We start from the raw sequence: 26,566 nt of genomic DNA on the forward strand, positions 1-26,566 counted from the left end.
TCCAGGCTGCCCCAGCCCAGCTCTCTCAGCCTGGCTCCAGAGCAGAGCTGCTCCAGCCCTCACAGCAGCTCCGTGTCTCTCCTAATCTCCCTCAGTGACAACTCTGAGAGGAGCTGCTGTGGGTGCTGGTGGCAGCTGGAGCATCTCTGCTCAGGGACACCCGGGCAGGAGGGCTCAGTGCTCATGGGGAGCTGAGCCAGGCGCCTTCTGTATGATCATGATTGGGATGAGCTTTTCATCCCAGAGGCTCCTGTCGGCCCTGCAGTGCCCGAGCCCTGGCATCCTCTTGCTCTGCTTTTAGGAAGGAAAAATACTTTTTCCTCCTCTTTTCCTTCTTTTCCAATAAGGAAAGCAGGAAAGCTCCCTCTCCTCCAGGGCTTTTCCCAAGGGACCTGTCTGATCCCTGCAGTCAGGGAGGCTCCTGCACACTCCATTCCCTCTTGGCACCCCCCTTCCACAGCACCAGGGCCTGGGGAGCCCTGGGGATGGGGTGGGTAGAGGAGAGCTCATAGAGACAGTATGATGTGTTTGGTGTACCTGACCTTCTGCTTTGTAAAGCTCCGGCAATGCTTTTCTGGGCTAAAAATACCTTTTGCCTTGGCTGTTATTAGAGAAGAACACTTGCTCGGCAGGTTTTTAGGATTCAGGGGAAGAAAGTTCAGGCAGGGCTCAATTAGTCTGCCTTAATTTACAAGCAAAGTTCTGCATCTGCATGATTTGCTTCACTTGCCTTTTGCACATTGAATGCACAGAGCAGGGACTGGGCTTCTTTCTCTTTCCACGCACGTACCTAATGGAGAAGCACTGGTGTCATTCCCATGTTTACAGCCCTCCTCATAGCGAAACTGCTAGTTAAAAACATCTAGTGCTGTGCTGAAACGAGCAGAACAAATGGGAGGATAAAGCTGTGTGGTACAGAATGCATCTTCTTGTGTGCTCTACCTGACTTCTGGTAGCTCCTCTGTCCTTCTGCCCAGTGCTGCTTAATTCAGGGGGTTCCATGGGCTATGAACGTGCTCAGTATCAAGTGCTCTGTGTTCTTGCTACCTGCAGCGAGCAAGCACCAGCAAGCATTAGGTACCACTTGGCTAATGCAATGCATTTATTATTATATTAGTAATGCAATAATAATTAGCAATGCAAAAATATGATTAGTATAATGTTAGTAATGCAAAGTAATTGCAGAAGTTACAGTTTTAGGTTCTGCTTGCTATCTCTGCTGTCTGGTACTTGAGGCTCCCCAGCACAGGTGTGCTTTGCTTATAAAGAGTGCCAGGAGTAGGTCATCTGTCACACTTTGAGCTGTCTCTGCTAAAGCCATGGCATAGCTGCAGAGCATCCCAGCTTGAATGGTTGTATCTTCAGCAGCAAATTGAAAATCCAGAGAAAACAACTGCCTGAGCAAGCTGAGCAAGATGTTGTTAAGTTTTGACTATGTGGCGCCTGATGGTTTTCTTTGTGGCCATACTTGACTTCATTCAGAAGCAAATGTCATGTTTTATGTACAAAAAACTGCTATACCTTTTATGGCCTAGGAAAAAATCCGCCTCAAAAATCCCAAGCAACCTCCTCCTTGTCCATACATATATTGTATATTCTGACAACAAAGTAACGCAAGCATAGAATCCCAGGCTGGTGGGGGTTGGAAAGGACCTTAAAGCTCATCCAGAACACTGCCAGGGATGGGGCAGCCACAGCTTCTCTGGGCACCCTGTGCCAGCGCCTCAGCACCCTCCCAGGGAAGAGCTTCTGCCTAAGAGCTCAGCTCAGTCTCCCCTGTTCTGGCAGGTTCAAGCCATTCCCCTTGGCCTGTCCCTACAGGCCCTTGTCCCAAGCCCCTCTCCAGGTTTCTTTCCTGCAGCCCCTTTACGCACTGGAGCTGCTCTCAGGTCTCCTCTTCAGGAGCCTTCTCTTGTCCAGGCTGCCCCAGCCCAGCTCTCTCAGCCTGGCTCCAGAGCAGAGCTGCTCCAGCCCTCGCAGCAGCTCCATGGCCTCCTCTGGCCTCACTCCAACAGCTCCACGTCCCTCTTGTGCTGCTGCCCCAGAGCTGGATCAGGGCTGCAGGGGGGAGGGGGGGGGATGGGGGACTCATGAGAAGAAACAGCAAAACAGATTCACTGATGCTCTCACGTTAAAAATCGGGAAAACCATGACTTGGGAATGGATCAAGGACCCAAATGGGTTCTTCTTCCCCTGCCCTGAACTTGCTGCATTTCCCATTCTTGCTTAATAAGCGGGCGGCCAACAGCTGCTGGCAAAGCTTGGAAATAGCAGAGGAGTGTAGCGTGTCAGAAAAGGCTCCGTGCCTCTTTTGGTAAGCAGGAGCAGCTCCTTGGGTAGGTTATCTATAGTCTGGCTTTAGCCAAGGAGCGTTGCATGTCCCAGCCATAAATAGCACCAGCAATTCACTTCTTTGGGTGGTGGAAATGTTGGTTTTACTCCAGTGTGAAATGATAACACAAGTGTCTGCTATGCAGGAGAACTGCACCAGCCTGCCCAGGCCTTGATGACAGCTCCTGGGAATCCGTGTGTGTTCACATTACCCCCTCACTGCTAGTGTCTAATGGCTGCACCAGCAAGGAGGGTTAACAAGCTGACTGCCCTGACACTGATGTGTGGGGGTTTGGTGATTTGGAAGCTGTAATATAGAAGCACATCCTTGATTAGGAGCAGAAGTGCCGAGTTAATAGTCCTTGGCTTTTTAATTCCCAGGCAATGCTCATCTGTTGTTCAGCTCTTCAGGATTAACTGCAGTTGGGCATCACTGAGCATGAATGAATGCTTCTGTAGCAGGAAATTCTGCTGACATTTGGAGAGTGCCAAAGCCCCAGTTTTCCATTTATCCTGCCCTCAGCTCGCTGCAGCGTGATCCCTGTCCTTACCCAGCATGGGCTGGGACATGAGGAGGTGCGATGCCTCATGCAGCAGCTGTGGGGACACATCCCAGCACATGGGGCTTGGTTAGCAAAGGGCTCCTGCAGTGTGACAAGCAGTTGGAGGAGTCTGAACCTGCCCTGGTGCAGCTTGAGGCTGTTTTTTCTTGTCCCATCCCTTGTTCCTTGGGAGCAGAGCCCAGCCCCTCCTGGCTCCATCCTCCTCTCAGGCACTTGGAGGGAGCCATCAGGTCCCCCCTGAGCCTTCTCTTCTCCACACTGAACCCCCCAGGTCCCTCAGCCGTTCTTGTGCTCATCTCTCTTGTGCTCCAGGCCCTGCACCAGCTCCATTCCCTTCTCTGTGCTCCAGCCCCTCAAGGTCTCTCTTGCAGTGAGGGGCCCAGAGCTGGACACAGGATTCCAGGCACAATCCCTGCCCTGGCCCTGCTGCCGCACTGGTGCTGATCCAGGCCAGGATGCTGGGGGCTGCCTGGGCACAAGGGGCTCCTGTTCAGCCCCATCAGGCATCTCCCCAGGTGCAGGAAACAAGCATTTTGGCTCTGCTGCTCATGAAGGCATTGGTTTGACCTAAACATTTCCCCCTCTTTTTTCCCAGGAGGGAACAGCAGGCTGCAGCCCTGCCAAGGGACGAGCTGGAGGAAAGAGCTGCCACATCCACATTCAGGCTGCGATCCCTTCAAGGCTGTGCCTGTCAAGGGAGGCAAAATTATCAGTTTGAATGTGCCAGTTAATGAGTTTGCTTTTCAGATAAGGCCTAAACCCAGGTAACTTCTGCCCTGATCATGCTGGTCCTTTGTGTGGTAGTGGGAAGTACAACACTCCTGTGAGTATGACACTCGGCCTCCCCATTGGGATGAAGGCTTGTGGTTAGTTTAAAAATGTTAATTCTCCTTTTTTAATGTTCTGAAGTGTTTTCCTATGGCCTGAAAACTGTGAATTATACTTGGTGGACAAAGCTGTCATCTGGGCTTTTGACCTGTGTGGCTAACTGTTGGTGCTCTTTATCGCAAACACCAAGCTGCAAGCAAGCAATATAAGGAAGAAGGTTGGTCAGGGCCTTGAGTTACATGGTCTAGGCTGAGGCATCCTTGCCTGTGGCAGGGGTTGGAGCTGGATGAGCTTTAAAGTCCCTTCCAACCCAAACCAGACTGGGATTCTGTGATTCTCTGATTCTATGAAGTGTGCAATGGTCCTGAGAAGAGTTGGAGATTCCACCCTGCAACTCCTGTTCCCTGCTACACAGAATGAGTAAGTGTGGCTATTGGTGACTGTATTCATGTGGTGATCAATGTCCCTGCTTATATTAAAATGCTTCAAAAATGTTTTGGGTGTGTTTAATTCAAGGTGTGACCCAAAACCTATAATGCTATGTCTGCACCTGGAAAATCTGGGTATCTGAATGTATGTTAGTATGCAGTATAGCATGGAGGAGTTGGATGTGCACAGTCCTTGCAAAAGCAACAACACAGATGCTCTGAATTCCCTTGGAGTGTAACAGAGGCAACAAAGTCCATTTCTGTGATAAATGCCTTTTTACAACCAAGAAGCTGCCCATGGCAAGCAGTGTCACAGGGCTCCAGGTGAGAAACAACCTTATTTTGTTCATAAAATTTATGTAATACGATGTAGACTGGGGATATAATTTATGGAGATTACTTAACAGTATAGGGAGAGCAGGGTGGATGCCTGGTGTGATGATGCAGGGCCCCAGTCCCCTCAGACCTGGCAGTGGTACTGCAGGAGGGGCTTCCTCCAGGGTTTCCAAGAGCAGAACAGAGGTGGCACTGCAGGGACAGCTGATGAAGAACAATAAACACAACCAAGATAATTCTCATTATAGACGAAATTAAACTGTGGATTTACTTTTCAAATCCAGGGCGTTTGTGGAGTCCTCAGATTCTGAGCAAACGCACATTCAAGAGCTGAGCAAACGAACTTAATTTCTAAAGCAATTACTTAAAGGGGTCTAACTTCTTGGTGTAGGCAAGGCAAATATTAGCTATACAAGAAAATATTGCTGAGGATGAAGTTAATTATACTAACAGGTGCCTAAAGGTTCAGATGACTTATTTAAAGTGTGAGCATGGGAAATAGTGGTTTAGAAGGATGTGTCAAATCCATGCCAGTTAAATAGCTTTGAATCTTGATAGGATTCCCACTAGCTGTAACTAGAACTATAAAGATTAATTAATACTGTGAATATTTACATTTTCACTTGATACTGGCTTCTAATTGTGTGTATTTGCTAATTAGGTGAGTATGAACGTTAATGAGAGTCGGCAAATTTTATTGTAAGACCCATCTAAGACCCATCTGCAGGGTTTTTGCAACAGTGACTTTTTGTTGGTTATAGCAGCCAGTCTCTTAAAACACTGCTGTTGATGTTGCCTTCAGTGGCACGTATTTACCTCACTCATGATTTAATGATAGTGAAGGTGTCAGATTTACAGGGTTTTAATGTGAAAACTCTCCTTTTATCTTCTGATGTATCCCGCATCAAGTCTGTCTCTCACCTGGCTTCTGTACGCAGGGTACTTCGCACACTCGTGGCAATGATGTAGGAAGGATTTGCTTTGAGATCGAACACTGTGGCACTGCACCCTGTCCCAAAGCACAGCACACACCTGACAGGGCGCTGCTCCCCTGCTCTGCACCGCATCTGATGGCAGACCCAGTGATGGGACAAACCCTGCCGTGTCTGAGCTGGCACTGCCCTGCAGCTGGCTGTCCCATGGCTGCACGGGAAGGCCCCAACACCCAAAATGCCCATCTCCAGTTCCATGCCCTTCAGGCTCTTTTGACCTGTTTTCATAGGGCAACAAGACAGAGAAGGCTGAAGTGAGGGAGCAGCTTCATGGATTTGAGTGTTTATCCAGATACAGGCAACGATGAAAGGATGAAACTTGTGTCCAGGTCCCACTTTCACTCAGACCTGAGTGTGCTTTTAGAGTGTCTCCAGTTAACCAAAAACTGAGTTTCTTGCAGCCAGCCTGCATTATAGGCCAAGGGGAATGGCTTGAACCTGCCAGAACAGGGGAGACTGAGCTGAGCTCTTAGGCAGAAGCTCTTCCCTGTGAGGGTGCTGAGGCGCTGGCACAGGGTGCCCAGAGAAGCTGTGGCTGTCCCATCCCTGGCAGTGTTCAAGGCCAGGTTGGACACAGGGGCTTGGAGCAAGCTGCTCCAATGGAAGGGGTCCCTGCCTGTGGCAGGGGTTGGAACTGGAGGAGCTTTAAGGTCCCTTCCAACCCTAAAACCATTTCGCGATTCGATGACTATTTAATCCTTAGATAAACCCTACATATATCCTGGTGGTTTGCTCCTGACAGGTCCTCCACAGGCAAAGCGCCCAGCTCCTGAGGAGAGCGGGACGTGACAGGGGCGAATGGCGCCTGGAGTGCAGGATGGCGCTTATGAAGCAGCCTAATGGCGTCAGGCCTGATGTCACCGCGGGCGGCGAACCCCTTCCATGCCCTCCGGTACCCCCGGGGGCACCGATCACGGCTGAGCTCCGCAGGGGGCCGCTGGGCACCGACCCGCCCGAGCCCCGCCGTGGGGCGCAGCTATGGCGCCGGGGGAGACCCCGCGCCCCGCCCGCCCCACACAATGGCCGCGCGGGGCACGCCGGGAGTTGTAGTCGTGCCGGAGGAGCGGGCGGCGGCGGGCCCGGGCCGCCTGCCGCTCCCGGCGTGCCCCGCGCGGGGTGAGGTGCCCGGATGTGCCCGGCGCCGGAAGAGAAGCGGGTCTCTTCGGGGCCGGCCATCTTGTGCGGCAGCGAGCAGGGTGCGGGGGGCCCGGCAGCATCGGAGGAGGATCCCGCCGACGGGGGCCCATCATGCCCGGACACCTGCAGGAGGGCTTCGGCTGCGTCGTCACCAACCGCTTCGACCAGCTCTTTGATGACGAGTCCGACCCCTTCGAGGTGCTGCGGGCGGCCGAGACCCGCAGGAAAGAGAGCGGCGGCGGCGGCGGGAGCCAGGGGGGCGGCGGGGCCCGCGGCGGTCCGGCGGGCGCCCAGACCAACTCCTCCGGTGGGGCCGGGGCCGGCGGCACGGGCCAGGCGGGCGCCGGCGGTGGCGTGGGCAGCGCGGCCAAGCAGCTGCGCAGGGAGTCCCAGAAGGAGCGCAAGAACCCGCTGCCCCCCTTCGCTGCCTCCGCCGGGGGCGCCCCCGACCGCCGGGAGGAGGGCAGCGGCCAGCCCGGAGCGCCGCTGCGGAAGGAGGGTGAGCGGGGCCGCGGGGGGCTGCGGCGGGGGGGGAGGAGGGGGCCGCCCCTCGCGTCCCGCGTCCCGCCGCGCACAAAGGAGCCCGCGGGGGCGGCCCCGGGCAGGGCCAGGCCTTCGGCTGCAGCGGCAGCCCCGTGCCCGCGGCGGGCGGTGGCCTCGCACCCACGTGCGGGAGCGCATGGCGGGGAGGCCGCCGGGGCAGCGCCGCGGACGGGCCCTGACGGGCGGCCCCGGGCAGCAGGAGCTCTGCAGCAGCCGTGGCCGTGCAGCCCGGCCGCACGTGGGCCCGGCCCGTGTGTCCCCACCGCCCGGCCCGGCAGAATGGAGGTGTGGGGTGCCCCATTGCTGTCTCTGCTGCAGGGCACGGGGAAAGAGCGGGGCGCACATAAAACCGCAGCCATGCGTCCCAAACTTAACCTGTTTGGGGTGGCCTGGCGGATTTGGCAGCATGGGTGGCAGAACCTGAGCTTCCCAAAATTCACCTGGGTCATTTTTCTACCGAGCAGTATTGATAGGAATCAAGTATGTATTTTAATAACAGGTTCTGTGCGTTCTCTACCGTGTTTGTGTTAACCTTAGTACAACCCACACGGGAAGCTAGTGAAAACAGGAATCGAAGTATTAATAGGGTAAGCTAGTATGATGTGAGCATATAGGACACAGCTCTGTGCGAGGAGGGGCAGATTTTGTCTGCACATGTTGTGGAGAAGCACTTGTATCCCGCACAAACTTCGTTGCGTGTCAGAATGTGCAGAACTGATTAAATTTGAATCCTTGAAATGGGTCAAAGTGTGGTGACAGCAGTTGATGGGCGAGTGAAGAAATAACTGGCTCGCTGCGGTTTAGCTCTGCAAATGGCCTTTCCAGAAACGGAGCCAGTTTGGAAGAACACAGTGTTATATGAAAGCATCTTAATACTTCATTATTTACTGCAGTGCATGTTGCAGGATAATTCCCTACCATATTTATGCTTTTTTTGAGAGAGAAAAAGTTTTCATATACCAGTTGTTTTGGAAAGTGACCTCCCAGACGTTGTTTGGAAACACTTGGTGAGAGCAGGAGTTAGGAACTGTGGCACAATACTCTCTGCTTATGGTTCATTTGGACTTAAGAGTTTTTTCCATGTGAAGAATGCAATAATTGTCCCAAGCCAGTGTCCTCTGGAAATATTAGTCACGTTCAGAATTACGGTGTTGTTCCTCACAAGGTAAACACGAAACATGGGCAGAGGCTTTGGCCAACACAAGGGGGTTTGGCTGGGCTGGCAGTCCGTGTTTACCTCCTGGTTTTCACATTAATTTTCAAGAACGAGAACTACTTCACTATGAAAATCAGTATTTCATGGCTTCTTATGGGTGTGAAACAGAGAAAGTGTGTGGAGCACTGTAGGAAGCAAAACCTCTTGCCAGTTTAAAAAAGCCCATGTTTTGTAAGGGGCAGTAGTTCTACTATCATAAAGGTGTTTGATGCTATAGTATCAATGAGTTTTGATTCTTGTGTTGACTGTATTTCACTGAAAAACTATTCCACTGCTGTGTAAAGGTGCAGTTTATTTGTCTGGTGAATTACCAGTTCAAAACTTTGTGATGCTAAGAAGAAATGACTTCTATTTTTGGCTTGGCTTCAAGCAGGAGCCAGGTTTTTGTGAGCGCAGCAGGGTGTTGAACTCGAAATTCAAAAGGCTTATTCCAGTTCTGCAGCATACCTCCTATGTGACACCGGCCTGTTTGCTTTCCTCTGCTTGCTGAGCTTTACCTCTTAAAATGAAATGGTCGTCTTGGTTTGAGAGTCCTTTTCAAAGCAAGTGTTAGTGAGCTTAACCCTTGGGTTTCCTCAGGGAGTTAGGATTACTTAGCCAGCAATGTATGTCATGCAAACTTGATGTTAAGTACAGCTTGTAAGGTAAGAAGACATTGTTCATTTGGGTGTGTTGGCTTGGATATCATTACAACTGTAACTTCTTTAGCCCCACCCAAATATGACATTGCTTGTTAGGCAGGACCTATTTCTTTAAAATATTTAAGAATTGGCAGGTTTAAAATCGAAAGATAATTCACAATTCTTGAGCCAGCTTTGGTTTGTTTAGTGCTTTATTCCTAAGTATTTTGGCAAGAGAATAGCTTAACAAGGCATAATTATTTGTCCAGATCTTCCTAAAGAAGGCTAAACAGGCCTTTGGGAAGAGTAGAAAAGAAAACTGTGTTTAAGATATTTCAGATGTCAAAGTGAAGAAGATAATGGGAAATTAGCATTTAAAATAAACCCCTTTTAGAAGCCATAGAGAGTGGGGGAAGAACAGTGGCTGGTTCAGTGGCACGGGGTATTCTTAAGCTGGTTTAAGTACATACCCAAGGAGGTGAGTCTTTGGCAGGAGCTGTACTGGGCTGTGAAGATCCATGTGGATGAGAATGCTGTTAGTCATTGAGCAGTACCTGCTGCACATCAGCGTGCAGGTGGCACCTGCTTGAGTTGGAGTTGCTGCCCAAAACAGTTTGTTAGGAGGACATGGTGTGATGAAGCAGGGTGGCTGTCAGAGGGTCCAGTGTGCTGATGCTGACTTTGTTTTGCTGCACATCAAAATAAAAACCACTTGTTTTACCTGAAAAGGACCTTTTGGAGAGAAATAAGTATCTTGCTTGCCTTGATCCTTCTTTGGAAGTTGACCCTATTGCTTTAACACAGATTACTCACATATCTAAAGGTTTTGTTTCTTACAGTATTGTAAGAGTTTGCACTTGCACAAAATCCAGTTTGATTGAAATGCTGTATAAAAATGTGAATAAGAAGAGTCTGATATCTAGAGTGATTTACAGCTTCTCAGATTATCCAGTTACAAGGCTAGAAGAAAAGCTTCAATTCCAGCTTACCTTTAGTACTGTTTCATGGTGTTAAAGAATGGTATCTGTCCCCGAGCAGCTCCACATTCCGTTGATGTGTTTCGCCTCATGTTTCAGGGATAAGACGCATTGGCAGGAGGCCTGATCAGCAGCAGCAGCAGCAGGGTGAAGGCAAACCGATTGACAGGAGACCAGAGAGACGACCTCCTCGTGAGCGCCGCTTCGACAAACCTGATGAGAAAGAAGGAGGAGAATTTTCTGTGGATAAGTAAGAATTCTGCCTTGCATGACAAAAAGCTTTGATAGGAAAGGGCTGTCCTGCCTTCTGCTGCTAAGTTAGAAACCAAAGAGCTGATTGATTCAAAATTAAGTGGGTTGAATTACATTTTTGTCAGTCACAAGAAGAGCATGTGTTATCCAGACTATCACACTTTTCCATGATTTTGATACAAACTTGACTCAAGTTTTAGACTGGGATGAGCTAAGATGAGCAGTTCCATGGGTGTAACTGAAACTAGGGTTTAAATCATTGATACCCACCATATCTCTCTAAATCTAGCAGATAGCTCTGGAGAGGAACCCGAGTGTAGCGGTTGCCTGCAGCATGAGATTTGTTTGCTGTTATGCTGTTGCTTAAATCCATACAGCTGACTTCAAGCCAAAAAAAGTTGTCCATGTAGGTGTGTACATCTTGGCTGCAGCAGCTTCAGATCTGGAGGTGAGAAGCCATCTTATGTCAAGGCAAGACTTAAAGTCCCTCAAGTATCATGAGGGATCCAGAATTGTTCTGAAAATAACATTCAAATACTAACATTTTAGTAACCAGTGATAAAATCATTTTAAAGTAGGTTGGATGAATGTGACTCAAGTGGAAATTGTTATATCAGCTAGTTAAGTAACACAATACAAACACTGAATTTTGGAGTTTAATGCCAGGAGTTGCAAACAAACAGTAATCCTTCTGAGCATTTGTTTCCAGATCCTAAAATGCGGGCATTATTATTTATGTGGGTTTATTCAGTGTAACAATTTGGTACTGAAACTAAAGCCTAGACAAAGTTACAAACAGTAATTACCAAGGGAAAAGTAAGGAAATAAAACACCAAAAGGGAAAAAAGAAAACGTGAAAAAACATGTGAACTTGGGGAGGTGGAATACTCACGTTTGGATGTTCCATGCTAGACCTATTATTGACCGACCTATGCGTGGACGTGGTGGACTTGGCCGAGGACGTGGCCGCGGCCGTGGCATGGGCAGAGGAGATGGGTTTGACTCTCGTGGCAAGCGTGAATTTGACAGACATAGTGGCAGCGATAGATCGTAAGTCTTTAACTTTTTCTGTTGTTAGTGTGGCTATTCTTTATAATTAATATACATTTTAATAATTGCTTTTGAATTTCTGTCTCTGGACACTATAATGTTAACTCAGTTTTGTTAGTTCTGTTTCACATTCACATTTCAGCGGCCTAAAGCATGAGGACAAGCGTGGTGGCAGTGGATCACACAACTGGGGAACCGTCAAAGACGAGCTAACGTTAGTAATCTGTCATTGCTCAGACAACTCTTAGCAGAATGTTAATCAAGCCTAATCGTAACTGCTTGCAAAATACAAAGATTGAGCTTCCTTTTTTTGCCTTTGATTTTGATAATTTTTGCTTTGCTATTAAAGCAGCCTGTGCAGACTGTAGTAAAGGAACAATTTCTTGTAACACAAGAGATGGTTTTGCTGTTAAAAACAGGATTTTTGGGGAAGTTTTGCATGGAGGGACTTGTGCTGTTTTGTTTTTTTTAATAGCTCTTTTACTTAATAGAACAATTTGACAATTTTGATCAGGTTATGCATGCTTTTTTATGAGTATTACATTGAAAACAGAATTTTTAATACCCAAACCCACACTGCGCTTGAAAGCAGGAGGCTTTCAGAAGGGGTGTTAGTAAATGTTGGGGAAAACCTTTAGGAAGGTGAATGTAAAAAGCGCAGAGAGCACCAATCCTTAAATAAATAGTTGTTCTTAAAGAAGAGTGGCTTGTGTAAGTTCACTGTAGAACTTAGTAATTATTCTTATGTAGCTTTAAAGAGGGATGAACTCTTAAAAAGCCAAACTCCAAACATTATGTAATTGCAGTGAATTGGATCAGTCGGCTGCAACTGAGGAAACGCCAGAGGGAGAGGAGCATCCGCCTGCTGATTCTGAAAATAAGTGAGTACCACTCCTCCTAATGCTCTTTGCTTCAGAGGCAGCATTACTTTGCCTTTAACCTCTAATACTTATTCCTACTTTTACCGAACTCAGATTCTGCTTTCTTTAGCAGATAGGGAATTATGCACAGTGCTGCTGAACACCTGTCTCTTTAAAGTCTGTCTGAAAATTGTTATCTTAAAACATTAGTGTCATGCAGGTTCTTAGGTCACTTTCAAACTTAATTATTAATAATCAGTACTCATACGCTTAGCGTCTGGGGATTGCATCTCCTAAATACCAAATCCAGAAGCATCTGTGCTCATAATTAGGTAGAACCACCAAGCAAAAGGGACAAAATGTTCCTCTGCCAGTGGAGGGCAACTCTTTTTTTTTAAGCTTAGTTCTTCAAAGCCAGTGTTCAGACATTTTGACCAGCCTGTGGAAGAAAGGGTGTATCCCTTTAATTCTCCAGCTTCTGTGTGTTAACCTCAAAGAAGTTCAGTTGATTGCTTCTCATTCCACTTGGACACCTCATATATCCAGTGACTGGATGAATGAAATAGAGTAACTAGATAAGTAGAATGAGAAGGTGACACGGTTGAGGTAAAAGCATGATACAAATTTTGATGGTAGCATAGTACAGTAAAATGTTGTTTTAATGAGGGATGTGCTTTATGATGGATTCAAAAGAAAAGGGTAGAGAAGATGAATTTTGAAATACTTGTTTGCACAAGATTTCTAATTTGCAGTTTGCTGTAGCTTGATTTCCTCATTAATGACTTTGCTTAGTTTTAAAGAGAATGTAATTACTCCATAGAGAGTAAGAAATGGATTTAGCTTAACTAAAAGAAGACTAAGTGATACTCTCCAAGGTTGTGGTGGTCCAAGGTTAAGGGCAGGTTGTATACAGAAGTAGTACGAGGATTTGTGAGGAAATACAGCTTGAGCATTGGTCAGGAAATGCAAGCTAGCTAGTCTCTGAAAAAGCTACATGTATTGGAAAGCTGGATGTATTAAATTTGCTCTGACTGCAGTATTTCCTGGACCTGTATTAGCAGCAGTGTGCTGGTGCTTCCTCAGACCTGCAGAAAATGTGGATTTCTTAGTTTCACTCATAGCAAGTCTGTTGTAATCCATCAGCTATCTTAATAGGAAAGCATCTTTACATGGGTTAGTTTCAAGTTGGCTATTTTGGTGTGGATCTAACCTAAATGCTTCAGCAGAACTGTGGGATGTTCTACTGCAGTAAAATGTACAGAATGCTGAGAGGCAATATCTTGGCCTTGAACTACAAAAACCCTTCTGAATATATACCATGTAAAAAAAATATTCTGTAGGACAGAAAATAATGGAAATAGAGTTATTTTGATTTAAAACCTCTGCATTATTACATGAAAATTAACCGCTACAAAACAAAGACCTTTCCTTTTAGGTTGAGTCTTCCATGATCTTTTTGTGTTACATACATGGTACTAGTTTTCTATAAATCAGAAATTCAGTTGCATAAACACACAAAGGAGTGACTACAGGATTGACTGCCTCTGTAGCTGGAACATGATCTGTTATTGAGCATAGTGTGTGTGTGTTTTACATAAAATAGCTCTTTGGCAGAAGGTAGGGGCCCCAAGTGTTTACAATGAGGTGATACATTGTACAAGTAGTTAAGTTGTCTGCTCTTGTTCTTTTCCAGTTAGCTGAAAGTAAAAATAATTTCAGTTAGATAGGAAATTAGTAATTGCCTTTGGCTCAATAAAGGAAGCAGGGTATCCAAAGCTGATTAAATCCTGTTACTTAAAAAACGAGCTTGAAAACTGTGGTGAGAACAAGATGTCTCTCACTGCCTTAACTTGAATCTCTGGGGGAAGAGGTATCTCAAAGAAGTGGGGGGAGGGAGCTCCAAACAAGTCCATTACACAAGTTAGACTTTCATATTTGTAAAGAAAATTGTCATTTATGGGGAGAAAGACATCATGGGGCTGTGCTCACCATTTAGTTGCTCAGAGGTGTCTGTTTGGCTGTGATGTTTTTGGCACTGTGGCTAAAGGAGATGAGTTTTCGTATATAAACCTCTTAACTGCTAAATACTAGACAGGCTTTTATAATCTACTCACAAATAACAACTGATTTTGAATTTGTTGTATCTAGAATGTGAGTTCTATAAGTCATGACCAATAATCCATTAATTTACTGCAGAGAGAATGAGGTTGAAGAAGTTAAGGAAGAAGGCCCTAAGGAAATGACCCTGGATGAGTGGAAAGCAATTCAAAGTAAGGATCGTGCAAAAGTTGAGTTCAACATCCGTAAACCAAATGAGGGTGCTGATGGGCAATGGAAAAAAGGATTTGTTCTTCACAAGTCAAAGAGCGAGGAGGTAAAGTGGTTTTTAATACTTGTTAGTATCCAGATTGTGTAGGTTTTGCCATTGATGTGCATTTCTTGGAGTGGAAGCTTCGTTTTTTGGGACACGGACCTGTAGCTAAAAGCTTGCAAAGTGGCAACAGCATTTATCTTATGTAGACATTCTTATGTCTACATAACAGTTTTAACAGTTAAGCAATGTTTACATTTAACAGTTAACAGTTAAGCAATGCTTAGGTTGGTGTATACTGTGATATAATCTAGGGATAAGGCTGGAATACTGCTGCATCTGGGCAGGTAACTTTGTAAGGAGAGCTTCTTGGTGAGCATTTTAGAAGGGGGTTGTCAAAATCAAATTTATCTGCATTATCCCTTTTTTTCTTTTTAAGAAAGCTTGTGTTATTTAGCATCTGTTTGTCTTGTGCAGTACACAGACTTATGGTCCTTGCTAAACTCAATGTATGTCTTAGACACCTTAGTATCTGAACTGCGTATCTTACCTTTGTAACATGGGTATTTTGTCATTTTGTAATACTACATAGACAGCCCTCCTTGAAGCTTTTAGGAGTCAAGGTGATGTGTTTGTATGCTTCAGTGATGTTCAACATGGTTGCTGTAGGATTGGAGTTTCTCAAACATACTCTAGTCATTACAAGATTTTCATTCTTCTGTTCCAAGATAGTGTGAGTGGCAAGGAGAGACAAAACTTTCACTTCAGAAGGAAGGGAAGTGCTGAGAGCTGTGTTTTTTAATGCAGGACTGCTTTAATCTTTGTTTTTAGCCCATTTAAGATATGGGTGGCCGGCAGCTTTGTGTACCAGATGGTTCTGACTGCCTTTGAAGTAGTGTTCTGTTTGGTCTGCTAATATCTATTTCTACTTTTTCACACCTTGTCAGTGTTTTCTTGTAAGCTGGGGACACAATACTGAGGGGGAGGCACTACTCGGTACTCTCCAGTGAAAACTCCCATTTCCAATCTCATTGAACTTAGAATGGGTTTGACTTTGTCACAGTCATGCTATTTTCTTACCTTGCCTTGCTGTGTAAGTTCTTTAGTTCTTTAAATGATTGTGTATCTTTGTGTTTGCCTTAAGCTGTTCAGTGAAGTGTTCATTAAATACTGCTTTCTCTGGCTTGTGTAGAAAAGGGAAATGGATTTAGACTTAATGGTGCTGTATGTTAGAAGACTATATTTTAACAGAAATACTTTTGTATTTGACTAAGATTTGCTAAGCCTTTAGTCTTTCAAGTTCCCCCAGCCCCAGTCCCTCTAAAACAGATATTTGGCATTTAGTCAGCTGAAAACAGTCTTTTTAACATATATGCATGTATAGTAATGTAAGAACATAGTAATGTAAGAACATGGTGGTACTCTCGATTTCAAAGCTAGAAGGATCTGCACTGTATTTTCTATTTGAAAACACATTAGTAGTCAGTTCCAAAAACCCCCGCAAACCCAGTGAAAATAACTCATCACGTTACTCCCATGGAAGAACTGAGGTGGTTACTAGATTGTTCTGTTTGAAAGGTGTGTTGGTTAACTTCTACTTGGAGAAATTAGTCACTTATTTCTGACACTATCACTTAAGGTGTTAACAGCCTCTTGCTAGTTAAGCATAGAATTGAGATATTAATAATACTGCCTTTAAACGTAGAGGCTTTCAGCCTGCTTTTGGTGTGTGTCCAGCAGATGCGTTTCCCCATTTTGCTTACTCATTGTTCCCTTATCCTGTGGGAAGCAGTATGGGGGGGTTTGGCTCAGTGTTATAGCAGAACAGCTCTATAATAGAGGTGTTGGTAAAGCCTTTGCTGTGGCTCCTTTGTGAGCAGGCTTAGGTGGAATATTCAGAAGTTACGGACAAAACCTACTAATCACCTGCTGTTCCTTTTCCTGTTTGTCTTCTTGGACATACATATGAGTCATGAAGTTAAGGTTGATGTAAGGCTTCTCTGATTCTTACTTATGAAGGAGTTGATGTGTGGAAGTGTCTTGGTTTATAAGTAAATTCAGGGGTTTCAGTCCCAATGTTCTGTACCTTATGGCTGAAAAAGCACAGTGTGACCCTGTGTATTTGAATTGTTGTGATGACCACCCTCATCCTTGTAGCTTGAGAATTTCTGGGAGGATGCTCTAGGAGTCTTTGGGAAAAGTGAGTCTGAGGATCTGGTACTGTTCATCTGCCCTAATCTTGTGACAGCGCTGTCTTCTTCATTCTTGTGCTCTTCACTGGGGGGTGAAACACTTTACCCTGTCTGAGGTCTCTTCTCTTTTCCACATTTGCTATACAATTACTAGAAAGTGATGCTTTGTATAAAATGATCACTTAATACTGGTTCAGATTCTTGCTGTTTTAATACAAAATCCATGTGTCGTGGCAGCCCTGATCTGATGAGACTCTTTCCAGGAGATTGGGTTATGCCATAAAAGAGGTCTTCTCTTTTCCTTCTCAGCAGCTGATTCAGTGGCTTCGGTCTTATAAGTTCTCCTGGTGCAGCTGAACAAAGAAGCATGGGAAGCAATTATATTGTGGAGAGATCTTGAAGCTTGCTCCAAAAGCTGTATGCAAGTCTCCTTCAAAGACTTGGTAGTAGATGAGGTCCTACTCTGCTGTGCCTCTTTTCTGTGCCTTCAAACTTCCTTGCTAATCTAACCACTTCTCTAGAGGAGGCTGCAGTGGGAACCTGAGAGACACGGTTTGGAAGAGAACAGTTCATCTTCTCCAGATTTGGAGAATGACTCTTGAATCAAGGCTGTGCAGGAATCTTTTTTCATTAGCAGCAGTTTTAAGCATCCCACCCTCTTTATCTGTCCACTGCTGTGCCTGATGGTTTGAGGTGCTAGAGTTCATCCTGTATGCATGATCTCTACTAAAGCTGCCAACAGCTTGTGTTGAACTCTTTTGGTATCAGTCTGAGATCTCTCTTTGTCTCCCTGCCTGTGGTCTAGTCCATCCTCCAGTCTCTCTGGATGCTTGTACCACTGTTGATCTCATCCTTCTGCTGTTCCACGTGCTCAGTGACATCTGTATCCAGCAAGCTCATGTGACCTTATTACCTGTTGTTTCTGTATGTAGTTGAGTCTCATTTCTTCCTTTTGTTTTCTCCCTTTGTTCTTTTTGTCACTTTGGCGTGGACATGCAACTTTCATCAGACAAAGGCGATGACAGAAATGCAGGGGAGTCTGCTGGAGTCAAATGAGGTACTGATCCTTTATATCTAACCAGTAATACCTGTGTTTTGATAAGACCCCCTTCTGAAACAAAGGTCTGGATATACGAAAGTCACCAAAATAGAGACTACAAGTAGATAAAATACAGAGCTTTTCTGTCCATGCCTGTTGTCTAACTTGCACCATATAGGACCCTTCAGTACCCCTGCTCCTAACTGAGCCGAATTCAAACCTTATCATAAATGCTTTTGTCATGAGTCTTTATTTTCTGTCATTACTGCTGCTTTTCCATATCTTGCTGTCTGCTTTGGCCCCCTTTCCTGTAGTAGCTTGTTCCTAACTTTTGACAGCCTTCTCCAAGACCCGTAAGTGCAGCAAGGCCTTCAAGAAGCTATCAGTTGTTAGATCAGAGCACTGCTGAGAGTTGCCAATACATATCAATGAAATGCTTCCAAAGATGATTCAGAGTAAGCAATTTGTGCAGTATGTCTGTGGCTGTTGAGTGATAGAAGTGGATGAGGACAATATGCCAAGTATTTTATTGGTGTTTTCAATTAGCATTAGTTACTTTGAATAAAGAAGTTGTACAGAATTTACTGTTTGTAGGTTTGGTGGTTAAACTAAAGTTGAGTTGTGAAAATACAACGGGTTTGGTGGATTTGAGTGGTTTTTTTTTACGCAGCAAACATAGGGAAGGGAATGCACAGAATTCATGTACAAGTCCACTGCTACTGTGTCTCACAGAAGAGAATGTCATAACTTTCAGTAAGCTGAAAATACAGTCAGTGGTCAAAACTGTAGATAAAATACTGAGTAGTACGAAAGGAATCAAAGCTGTAACAGAAGGTATTGTGTGCTGTTTTACAAATAGGTGTACCCATGCTTGAGTAGTGCCATGTCAGGCTGAGGTGTGGAATGACTTTTCTCTGAGAAATAACTTGCTTAGGCTAACTTTCTCAGCTTGGAAAGGAGATCTCTGAGGGAATGGTGTACAATTCAAGTCTATAAAATCAGGAGTGGATGGGGTCTGATCACATGGAATACATCCCAGTGAAACATGTTTGAAATAAAGCAGCATGGAGGACTTTTTCTCTTTGTGTCTAATCCAGCTGTGCGACATTGTGAAGGCCACAAGTACAGCTGTGCACAGAAAGGTGTAATTAGTTTGATGGGGGAGAAGGGTCTTTATAGCTTTGTCCACATCCTGGTGCTTGGGACTGACTCATGTAGTTCCTGAAAGCAGCTTTCTGCCTTTTGATGCAGACCTGTGTATCCATTGGCTGCCTTATGGAGGATCCGCAAACAGTAATTAAAGACTATGGGGCTTAATTGCACAATATGTTGCCTTTGAAAGTCAGCATATTGTGTAATTACACCAAAAAGAAGAGTAAGTTAAGAGGCTTCAGCTTGCATGTTGCACTTCTGTAGAAGAAAAACAAGCAAATTGGTAATTGCTATGCCAGAAGTTGGGGGCTTGTAGGGAAAGGAAGTTAAACCCTTGGTCTCATCCAGTTTTCCATCTGTGAAGGTGGCAAAACCTGACCTACCACATGGAAAAACTATTTGTACAAAATAGGAAAAATAATTACTTTGAAAACACTTTGTTCTTTTTGTGTTCAGTGTAATTGAAATATTTCAGTGTCCTGACTAAGAGCATTTATGGTGTTAGATGTACACACCTTGCTCCTCAAGTCTTGAATGCACTGTGAACAACCAGCTGTAAGACAATGTTGTATCATGGCAGAGGTGATGTAGTTTTGTAGTGCATTCACTGAGGCTGGTTCTCTGTTCTAGCAGTAATGTTTCAGCTATTTCAGTTACATTGTGTTTGAACTGTGTTTGCCTCCTGTGCTGTTTGGTATGGCTGATGCAAACCAGTGAGGGGTTCTTGCCATCTCCCTGGTGTTAAATATGTATATATTCATAAGCTGTGGCTGCCCCATCCCTGGCAGTGTTCAAGGCCAGGTTGGACACAGGGGCTTGGAGCAAGCTGCTCTAGTGGAAGGGGTCCCTGCCCGTGGCAGGGGTTGGAACTGGATGAGCTTTAAGGTCCCTTCCAACACAAGCATTCTGTGTGTGGGATTTTACGATACGAGATTGAGGAAAATGGAGAAGTATAAAGTACTCATTGAGCAAAATAAAGATGGGTTATCAAGTAAGTATTTAAAAAGAACGAAATGAACTTAACAGAACTTGAAGATTCCTGGGAATATGAAAGGAGAAGTGCTAGAAAATGAGTTTCTGTGCTGGCTTGGTGATAGTTTAGTCTCATATAAGCCTAAACATGTTCCCTGAATTATGGAAATGAAAGATACCTGTTTGCTCAAGTGCTTATTTAATTACCTGCCCGTGGTTTTGTTGTTTGCACAAGTGGTATAACTTGACTCCTAACAATTCCTGCATTTTTAACTTGAATCAGTCAATCAGTCATCAATTTGAGGGTGCATTTGGAGGTGAACACATACGCTGTGGTGGTAAGAGTGCAGCCACAGATGGAAAGGTTCCTTTGGCAATGTTTTTTCCTGACTCATGAAGAAACCCTCATTTCAGGCTCATGCTGAGGACTCTGTAATGGATCATCACTTCCGCAAGCCAGCAAATGATATTACATCCCAGCTGGAGATCAACTTTGGAGACCTTGGCCGCCCCGGACGTGGTGGCAGAGGGGGACGGGGTGGCCGAGGACGTGGTGGCAGGGCCAGCCGTGGAGGCAGAACTGACAAGGTAAGAGGCTGCAGCTTTTAACTGCAGAAAAGTTTAGTTGCAGTTGTTGTTACTGTTTTCATATCTGGGGCAGTTGCTCTTGACAACAAACACCACCTTTTAAAACTAAGCATTTATTCTTACAAGTTTACTTTAAGCTAGGTTGCTGTTAGGACAGAAGGATGAATGTTTTTTATTAAACACGAAAAAGGGAAGGTGAGGAGTAGGCTGGATTTAAAAAAAGTGTCCATCTTTGTATCCATACCCCCAAAATGACTCTTCAGTATGGACTTGAATGTACTGTGAGATGCGTCTGTGTGTACCAGAGCAGAACTGCAAGAGCTGGAGCTGTTTCCAGACACCATCAGGATGGTGTATCCACACTGTGACTTGCTGGGAGGGAAAGACTGTCTTTACACCTGCTTGGATTTGTGTGGTTAAGGAGTTTTTCTGTGGAAATCAGACTTCATGCTTTTTTTGTTTTTTCTGATCTGCAGTAGGGTTTTTTTACTCTTCTAGTCTGAGAGTCCTAAGGAAAATACTCAAGAAAAGTACTGAATGGGGTTAGGGAGGGCACACATGAAATTGAAGTGCTGTAGTATAGCTACAGGAAAGATTGGATTTATTATGGATCACTTACTTGGCTTAAATGCATCTAACCATATGGTTACTAAAAAATGAGTTCGGTCTGTATGGTGTGTCCTTCCTCACATAGACCAGACTTAATGAATTTTGTCTCTTCTGGGACACTTCTCTTTCACACTGGATTACTTCAGGTTTTAAGGTTATTAGTTGGAAAACTCTTCTTGAGAGAGTTTTAAGGAGTTGAAGTTAAATGGTGGTGTTTGCTCCAAGTTGTTTCACTGATACATGAAGCATCTTGCTTCAAGAATGCTGCCATGAAGTGGTTAAATAGTTTCCTGCATCTTACTTTAACTTTGCTTATTTCCTTCCAGTTGGTGAAGGAGTTTGATGTGATCCACACACCCAACCAGGTTAGTGATCTTTGGTACTTGTGTTAACTGTGAGCAAGGTTCTCCTCCTCTTGCAGGGACTGTAACTTGTGTGGTAGATTGGCTTTTTTGACTTGCTTTCTGCTTTTGTGGAATAAGCAACTGGCAGTACTAAGGCTTTGGAGCTTAATAGGCTTGAGGCCTTGCTATTCCTTTTTAACTCCAGCTTGTGGGCTGGGTGCTTCTGCAGTATCTCAGTCTTGCCTCTAGGTGTTGATACAACTTTTTTGGAATGGTTTAAATATATCCCTTGAGAAATGAGTACGTTTACAGGAAATGCCACTGTCTTGGCTCTTCCACATCCCTCATGGACAAAGGGAAGAGTATTCTAAACCATTTAATTTCTGCATATCATTGCAGCACTGGTTTCAGGTGTGGTGCAGAGCCTTTAAAAAACCCTGGGAAGTGCTGAGTTGATTCTTGGTCAGTGTATGAATTTCTGGGGATAGGTTGGTCCGAAACTACTCTCTATCAACAGCTAGTTTGTGACTGGGGGAAAATACAGCATGTGAAATTTAATTTGTGCTACAAACTGGCTTTTTCTGTACCACTGCAGTCACGTCCCTTGCTAAGAATTGATGGCTGTGTGCTAGTAGAATAGTGTAAGCTCATACATAGGGACGTCTCAGAATGGAAAAAGACTTACAACCTTGTCTGATAACCATGTGTGAACATGGTCTATTTGCCTGTAATGCCTCTTCATGTAGCTTTGATTCAGAAAGTAGTACAAAAGACTTTATAATCCTTGGAATAAAAAAGTTGCTTATGATGGAGGGGAAAGATTGCTCTTGCAGTAATTTGTCCAGTGCTAGGCTCTTTGCATCCTGGTATTCCCTGCTCTGAATAGGATTCATTCAGCATGATGAGTGCGAGGGCTTGGTGCTATGTGAAGAATCAGAATCATAGTAGAGCTTGATGCTGCTGCAGGTAATAACTTTCTGATGTTTCTCTTTCAGTCAAGTGCTTCTGCTCCTGATGTAGATGACCCAGAGGCTTTCCCAGCTCTGTCCTAAACTGGATGTCATAAGCCACCCCTGCCCTCGTCGGGCCTTCCTCTCCGAGGCTTGCATGCTTAAGGATCCTAAACAACTAAGAAATTTAAAAACAAAACAAAAAAAAAAGAAAAAAAAAGAAAAAAAGAGACTGTCATTCATACCATTCACACCTAAAGACTGAATTTTATCTGTTTTGAAAATGAACTTCTCTCGCTACACAGAAGCAACAATATGGTAGTCAGTTTTGTATTTAGAAATGTAATGGTAGCAGGGATGTTTTCATAATTTTTTCAGAGATTATGCATTCTTCATGGATACTTTTTTGTATTGCTGCTTGAAAATATGCGTTTCCAAACTTGAAATATAGGTGTGAACAGTGTGTACCAGTTAAAAGCTTTCACTTCATTTGTGGTTTTTATTTGGTTTATTCTGGATTTTAGACATTTCCCCCCCCCAAAAAAAAAACTTCAAACTGGGTTTTAATTCTTGCACACTATTTCCATTTCCTTAACTCCTGTTGAGCAGATTCTTATCAGCCCATGGTCTTTTGGAATATGTGGAATTTTAATTCAGCAGACTGTTAGTGCTGTATGGAATTCCAATTCCTGGAGTACTTTAGGATTAATCCTTGCTTTCAGACTTGGAAAAAACAGTCATTTTTCACCTACGTTTGGTAGTTTGTTAATGCAGAAAATCTTTATACAAGATTGATAGCAGATACGTGCGGAAAGACTCAAAGCACATTGGTTTATAGTGAAATACCTGTGTGTTGATCCAGCAATGATGCGTGGATAATTGGTCTTCAAACAGTTTTTAACAACTAATGTATTACACCTTTCACTCGCCCCTTTTACCTTTCTTCTGTTCCCCCCTCCTCCTCCCTTCAACAGAACAAGATGCTTTGTTGGAAAAAAGAAAGAAAAAAGAGTTTTTAAATTACTGATGCTTTTTCTTTTGAGGGGATACCCTGGAGATGGAGATCGGCTGTTGCTGGAGCTGGGAGGGGGGGAAGGTGGTAGCTGTTGCTCCGGTGAGTCCATCCAGACTCCACCTGGGAACTGGAACTGAATAGCAGAGTGTTGACATGGGTACATCAGCACCTGATGTATTCACAGCACTGCTCCAACAGTGGCAGGTCTTCAGAAGAAGAGCCCGCCAGCCATGGCTGGGTCTGGCAAGAGGGAGTTTTGCTTTCCCATTCCAGATGGGAACGTCACAATGTGTGTGATTACAACTAAATAGATGCAAACCAAACCCCCAAGGCTTAACCTCCCCCTCAGAGCTGTGCCTGGCTCTGTGCAGTGTTGGACACCCAATGGCTAGCTGACAAATGAATGTTTTTTCAGATTGTAAGAAACATTTTCTACCCCTGTAGAAATTCACTGTAGGTTTAATTTAAATCCCTGTGACAGGAACGTTGCCACTTCAGGACGCAAAAAGGAGTTGAGAGAATGACTGATCAAGAGGGTTTCTTAAGGGTTTTTATCTGCAGCATTTGTTAGGAGAGTAGAAACAGGTTTCTCCTTTTATTTAATGTTTTACACTTTGGACAGCTTATAACATATTTGTAGTTTCTTAACTAGGTAGATAGAAAACAAAAGGTAATGCCCTATTTTTTTAAAAGCTGTACAGGACAGGCAAAAAGTATTGGAGACCTTTGAATATGAAATATCAGACTCCTTAATTGTGGTGTTCAGCTGGCTTGCTTTCTCTAAACTGTTTTCTACAGAAGTTTTTGTTGTAAACCGCTGTTAATACCATTGCATTAGAGGTTTTAGTGCACTCACCTATAGTTTGAAGTACCAGGCTGTGAGAAGGAGGCAAGTTTTCAAACAGTGGATGGTATCAAAATCTCTTGGTTCGTTTCTCTGCTGATATTACCCAGGTGCTCAGCGTGGAAGCTGCTGCAGGTCCAGCACTGAATTGTTCCTCTTCCCTCTCCCTTTGTGGTAAGGTAGAATGTGCTGCAGTTCCAGCATTGTGGACACCTCGGATAACACATACCTTGATGTGCAGAAACACACTTAAGGAAAAGCTTTCTCTGTAACATAAACCTTCCTCTCCTTAACCCAAACTGTGTTTTGCTGTTTCCGTTGCCATTCAGCTTTGCAGATGAGTTCTGGGCTAGCCAGTGCATGGTTTGGGCCCTGCTGGCTGGGCTTGCTCAGGAGCTTCCCCTTCTCCTGCTATGGAGCATAGAGCGGTTTCCCAAATGGCACATCTGATTTTCAAGACAGCTTGTACTTAACAATGGGTCCATCTGCTGTTCTGATAGATGTAAATTTGCCTCTTTCAGTCCATTTGTGTCAAGAACTAAAACTGTGAACATTTATCTTTAATATTGGTGGGTGTGAACTGAAATAAAGGTTTATTTTCATGCTCTTTTAAAAATGTCATGAAAACACAGAGGTGAAATGAAACCACTGAGGTGAAGAGTGGTTCATCTAGGTTCTCTGCCCCAGAAGGGCCAGTCTGCCCATGGTGATAGTGCCCAGGGGTTTCCATTGCCAGGGATGGACTTTTCCTTGGGGAATTATGTCCCAAGTAGCTTACTTAAGATGAATGAGCTTGCTGTCTAGTAATATTTTCAGTCCTCTTGCTTGCTACTTCTGTCACACCAAATCCAGAGGACTAGACCTTTTTACAATCAAAAAGCTGAAAAAGCTGGAGAGAAAGAAAAGCACATGGTGCCAATTGGCTTTTTGAATGGCAAGGTTGGAGCATGAAAGTTCATCTTACAGATTGAATACCACTGATGCTGGGAGGAAATGAGACATGAATAAATGTGTTAGCTGGGTGGGAAAGGACATAAGTACTTCTGAACCACCAGAAGTCAGTGTGATTTACTCTGTTTGCAGCTGGAGGAGTTGAGAGCACTCTTGACTGTAATGGCTTTTGCCTGTGGAGGTTGCGTAGCCATGCTCTTGTTTAAATAAACACAGGACATATGCCTAAAGCTGACACTTCCAGCATTTGCTAACCTGCTTCTTTCCTAAAGTCCTCACAAGGACCACATTCCCTTTGGGTTCTACTCTCCTGTGCTCTGCCTTGGCCAGGTAAGAGCCTCCTGACCAGACTCAGGTGCGTTGGAGCAAGCGCGAGTGTCCAGTGCCTGTGGTCCCCTGTGCCAAGTGCAGGTCCCTGCCACACTGGGTCCTGCACTTGAAACCCTAAATGCAGTGTTCATTCTGGGGGGTGTAACCTGAGTGAGGGGGAAACAGTAAATGTGTCCTTACGTGGAGACGTCAGGTTTGGTTGTTGTCTTACTAGCAATGTTATTTGTCTCTTGGAGTAGGACTTCATGTGAAGTCCCATGGGGTGATATAGCTGGAGACATGAAGAGTAAGGAGAAAATGTGCTCAGTGTTCTGTTGTCTGTGTGTGAAGGTCAGTGTGCAAAGATGAGTGAATGACAAAATAGTGGGTTTTTGGCCTTTTGTGTGTTTTAATATCTATGGTTGAATGCAGCTGACTTGAGGTCCTGAGCTGTCTGTGCTGCCCAGCTGGAAGCCTCTTGCCAGGCTGGGTATGGAGAGCACAAAAGTGGAGTTCCATTGTTTGGGATCCCTGAGCCAAGTCCAAGTGAAGTGTTTGCATTTGAGTGCCACTGAGCCGCTGTTCCCAGGTGGGAGATGTCTGTTACCAGGCTGGAGACCAGACTAGGAACCAGTTGAAAGGGCAGAGCTGGGGCCTGGCAAAAGCTGCTGTGGATGGTGTGAGTGGCCTTGTGTGCATGTGAGGAATTGTGCTTCCCTTTGCCAGAGACTGCTCTGGGGATAGTTTTGTCTCCTTCCGTACATGGTTTTCACAGGTGAAATACTTTATGTTCATAACAGGATGAGGATGTAGACTATGGAGCTGTTGTTGCATTCTAAGCTCTTGCTAAAAGCAGTGTGGGGTTTGTTCCTAGCAGTGAAGGGGCTGTTCCTGCTGTGTGGGGCTGTGGCTGGAGCCCAGTGGCTGCTGCTTCTTCTCAAGGACTGAAGTACGCAGGGCTGCAGAGGATAATGCACCTTGGGTTGAGCTAGAAGAGAGAGCAGGTAGAAGCTCAAGGGTTTTCCTGTATTTAGCAAGATTACAGCTTGGTGTGCTGTGGGGCTGTGACCTGCGTGTGATGTCTGAGTTCTGGTGGTCGGTACAGCTGTTTGCCAGGAGCAGCAAACCTGCATGCTGGGCTGCACTGCAGGGCAGGA

At 45.0% G+C, this 26,566-nt stretch overlaps 1 protein-coding gene across 5 annotated transcripts; it reads left to right on the top strand.

The window, feature by feature from the left end:
* The first annotated feature begins 6,603 nt into the window (after positions 1–6,603).
* On the top strand, positions 6,604–24,751 carry SERBP1 (SERPINE1 mRNA binding protein 1). 5 transcript variants are annotated; one of them, XM_034064101.1, is made up of 10 exons: positions 6,605–7,114; positions 10,071–10,221; positions 11,136–11,273; positions 11,392–11,487; positions 12,080–12,154; positions 14,330–14,507; positions 17,646–17,693; positions 20,214–20,387; positions 21,323–21,361; positions 22,336–24,751. In XM_034064101.1, the coding sequence occupies exons 1-10, from the start codon at positions 6,727–6,729 to the stop codon at positions 22,390–22,392; spliced, it is 1,344 nt and encodes a 447-aa protein (XP_033919992.1). In that variant the 5' UTR covers positions 6,605–6,726; the 3' UTR covers positions 22,393–24,751. The 5 variants fall into 5 exon arrangements, with proteins under 5 accessions (XP_033919996.1, XP_033919992.1, XP_033919993.1 ...); XM_034064102.1 differs by having other exon boundaries at positions 6,606–7,114; positions 11,416–11,487; XM_034064105.1 differs by lacking the exon at positions 11,392–11,487 and having other exon boundaries at positions 6,604–7,114.
* Positions 24,752–26,566: the final 1,815 nt, after the last annotated feature.

Source organism: Melopsittacus undulatus, chromosome 6, assembly GCF_012275295.1.
Source record: "Melopsittacus undulatus isolate bMelUnd1 chromosome 6, bMelUnd1.mat.Z, whole genome shotgun sequence".
In the NCBI taxonomy this organism is placed as follows: domain Eukaryota; kingdom Metazoa; phylum Chordata; class Aves; order Psittaciformes; family Psittaculidae; genus Melopsittacus; species Melopsittacus undulatus.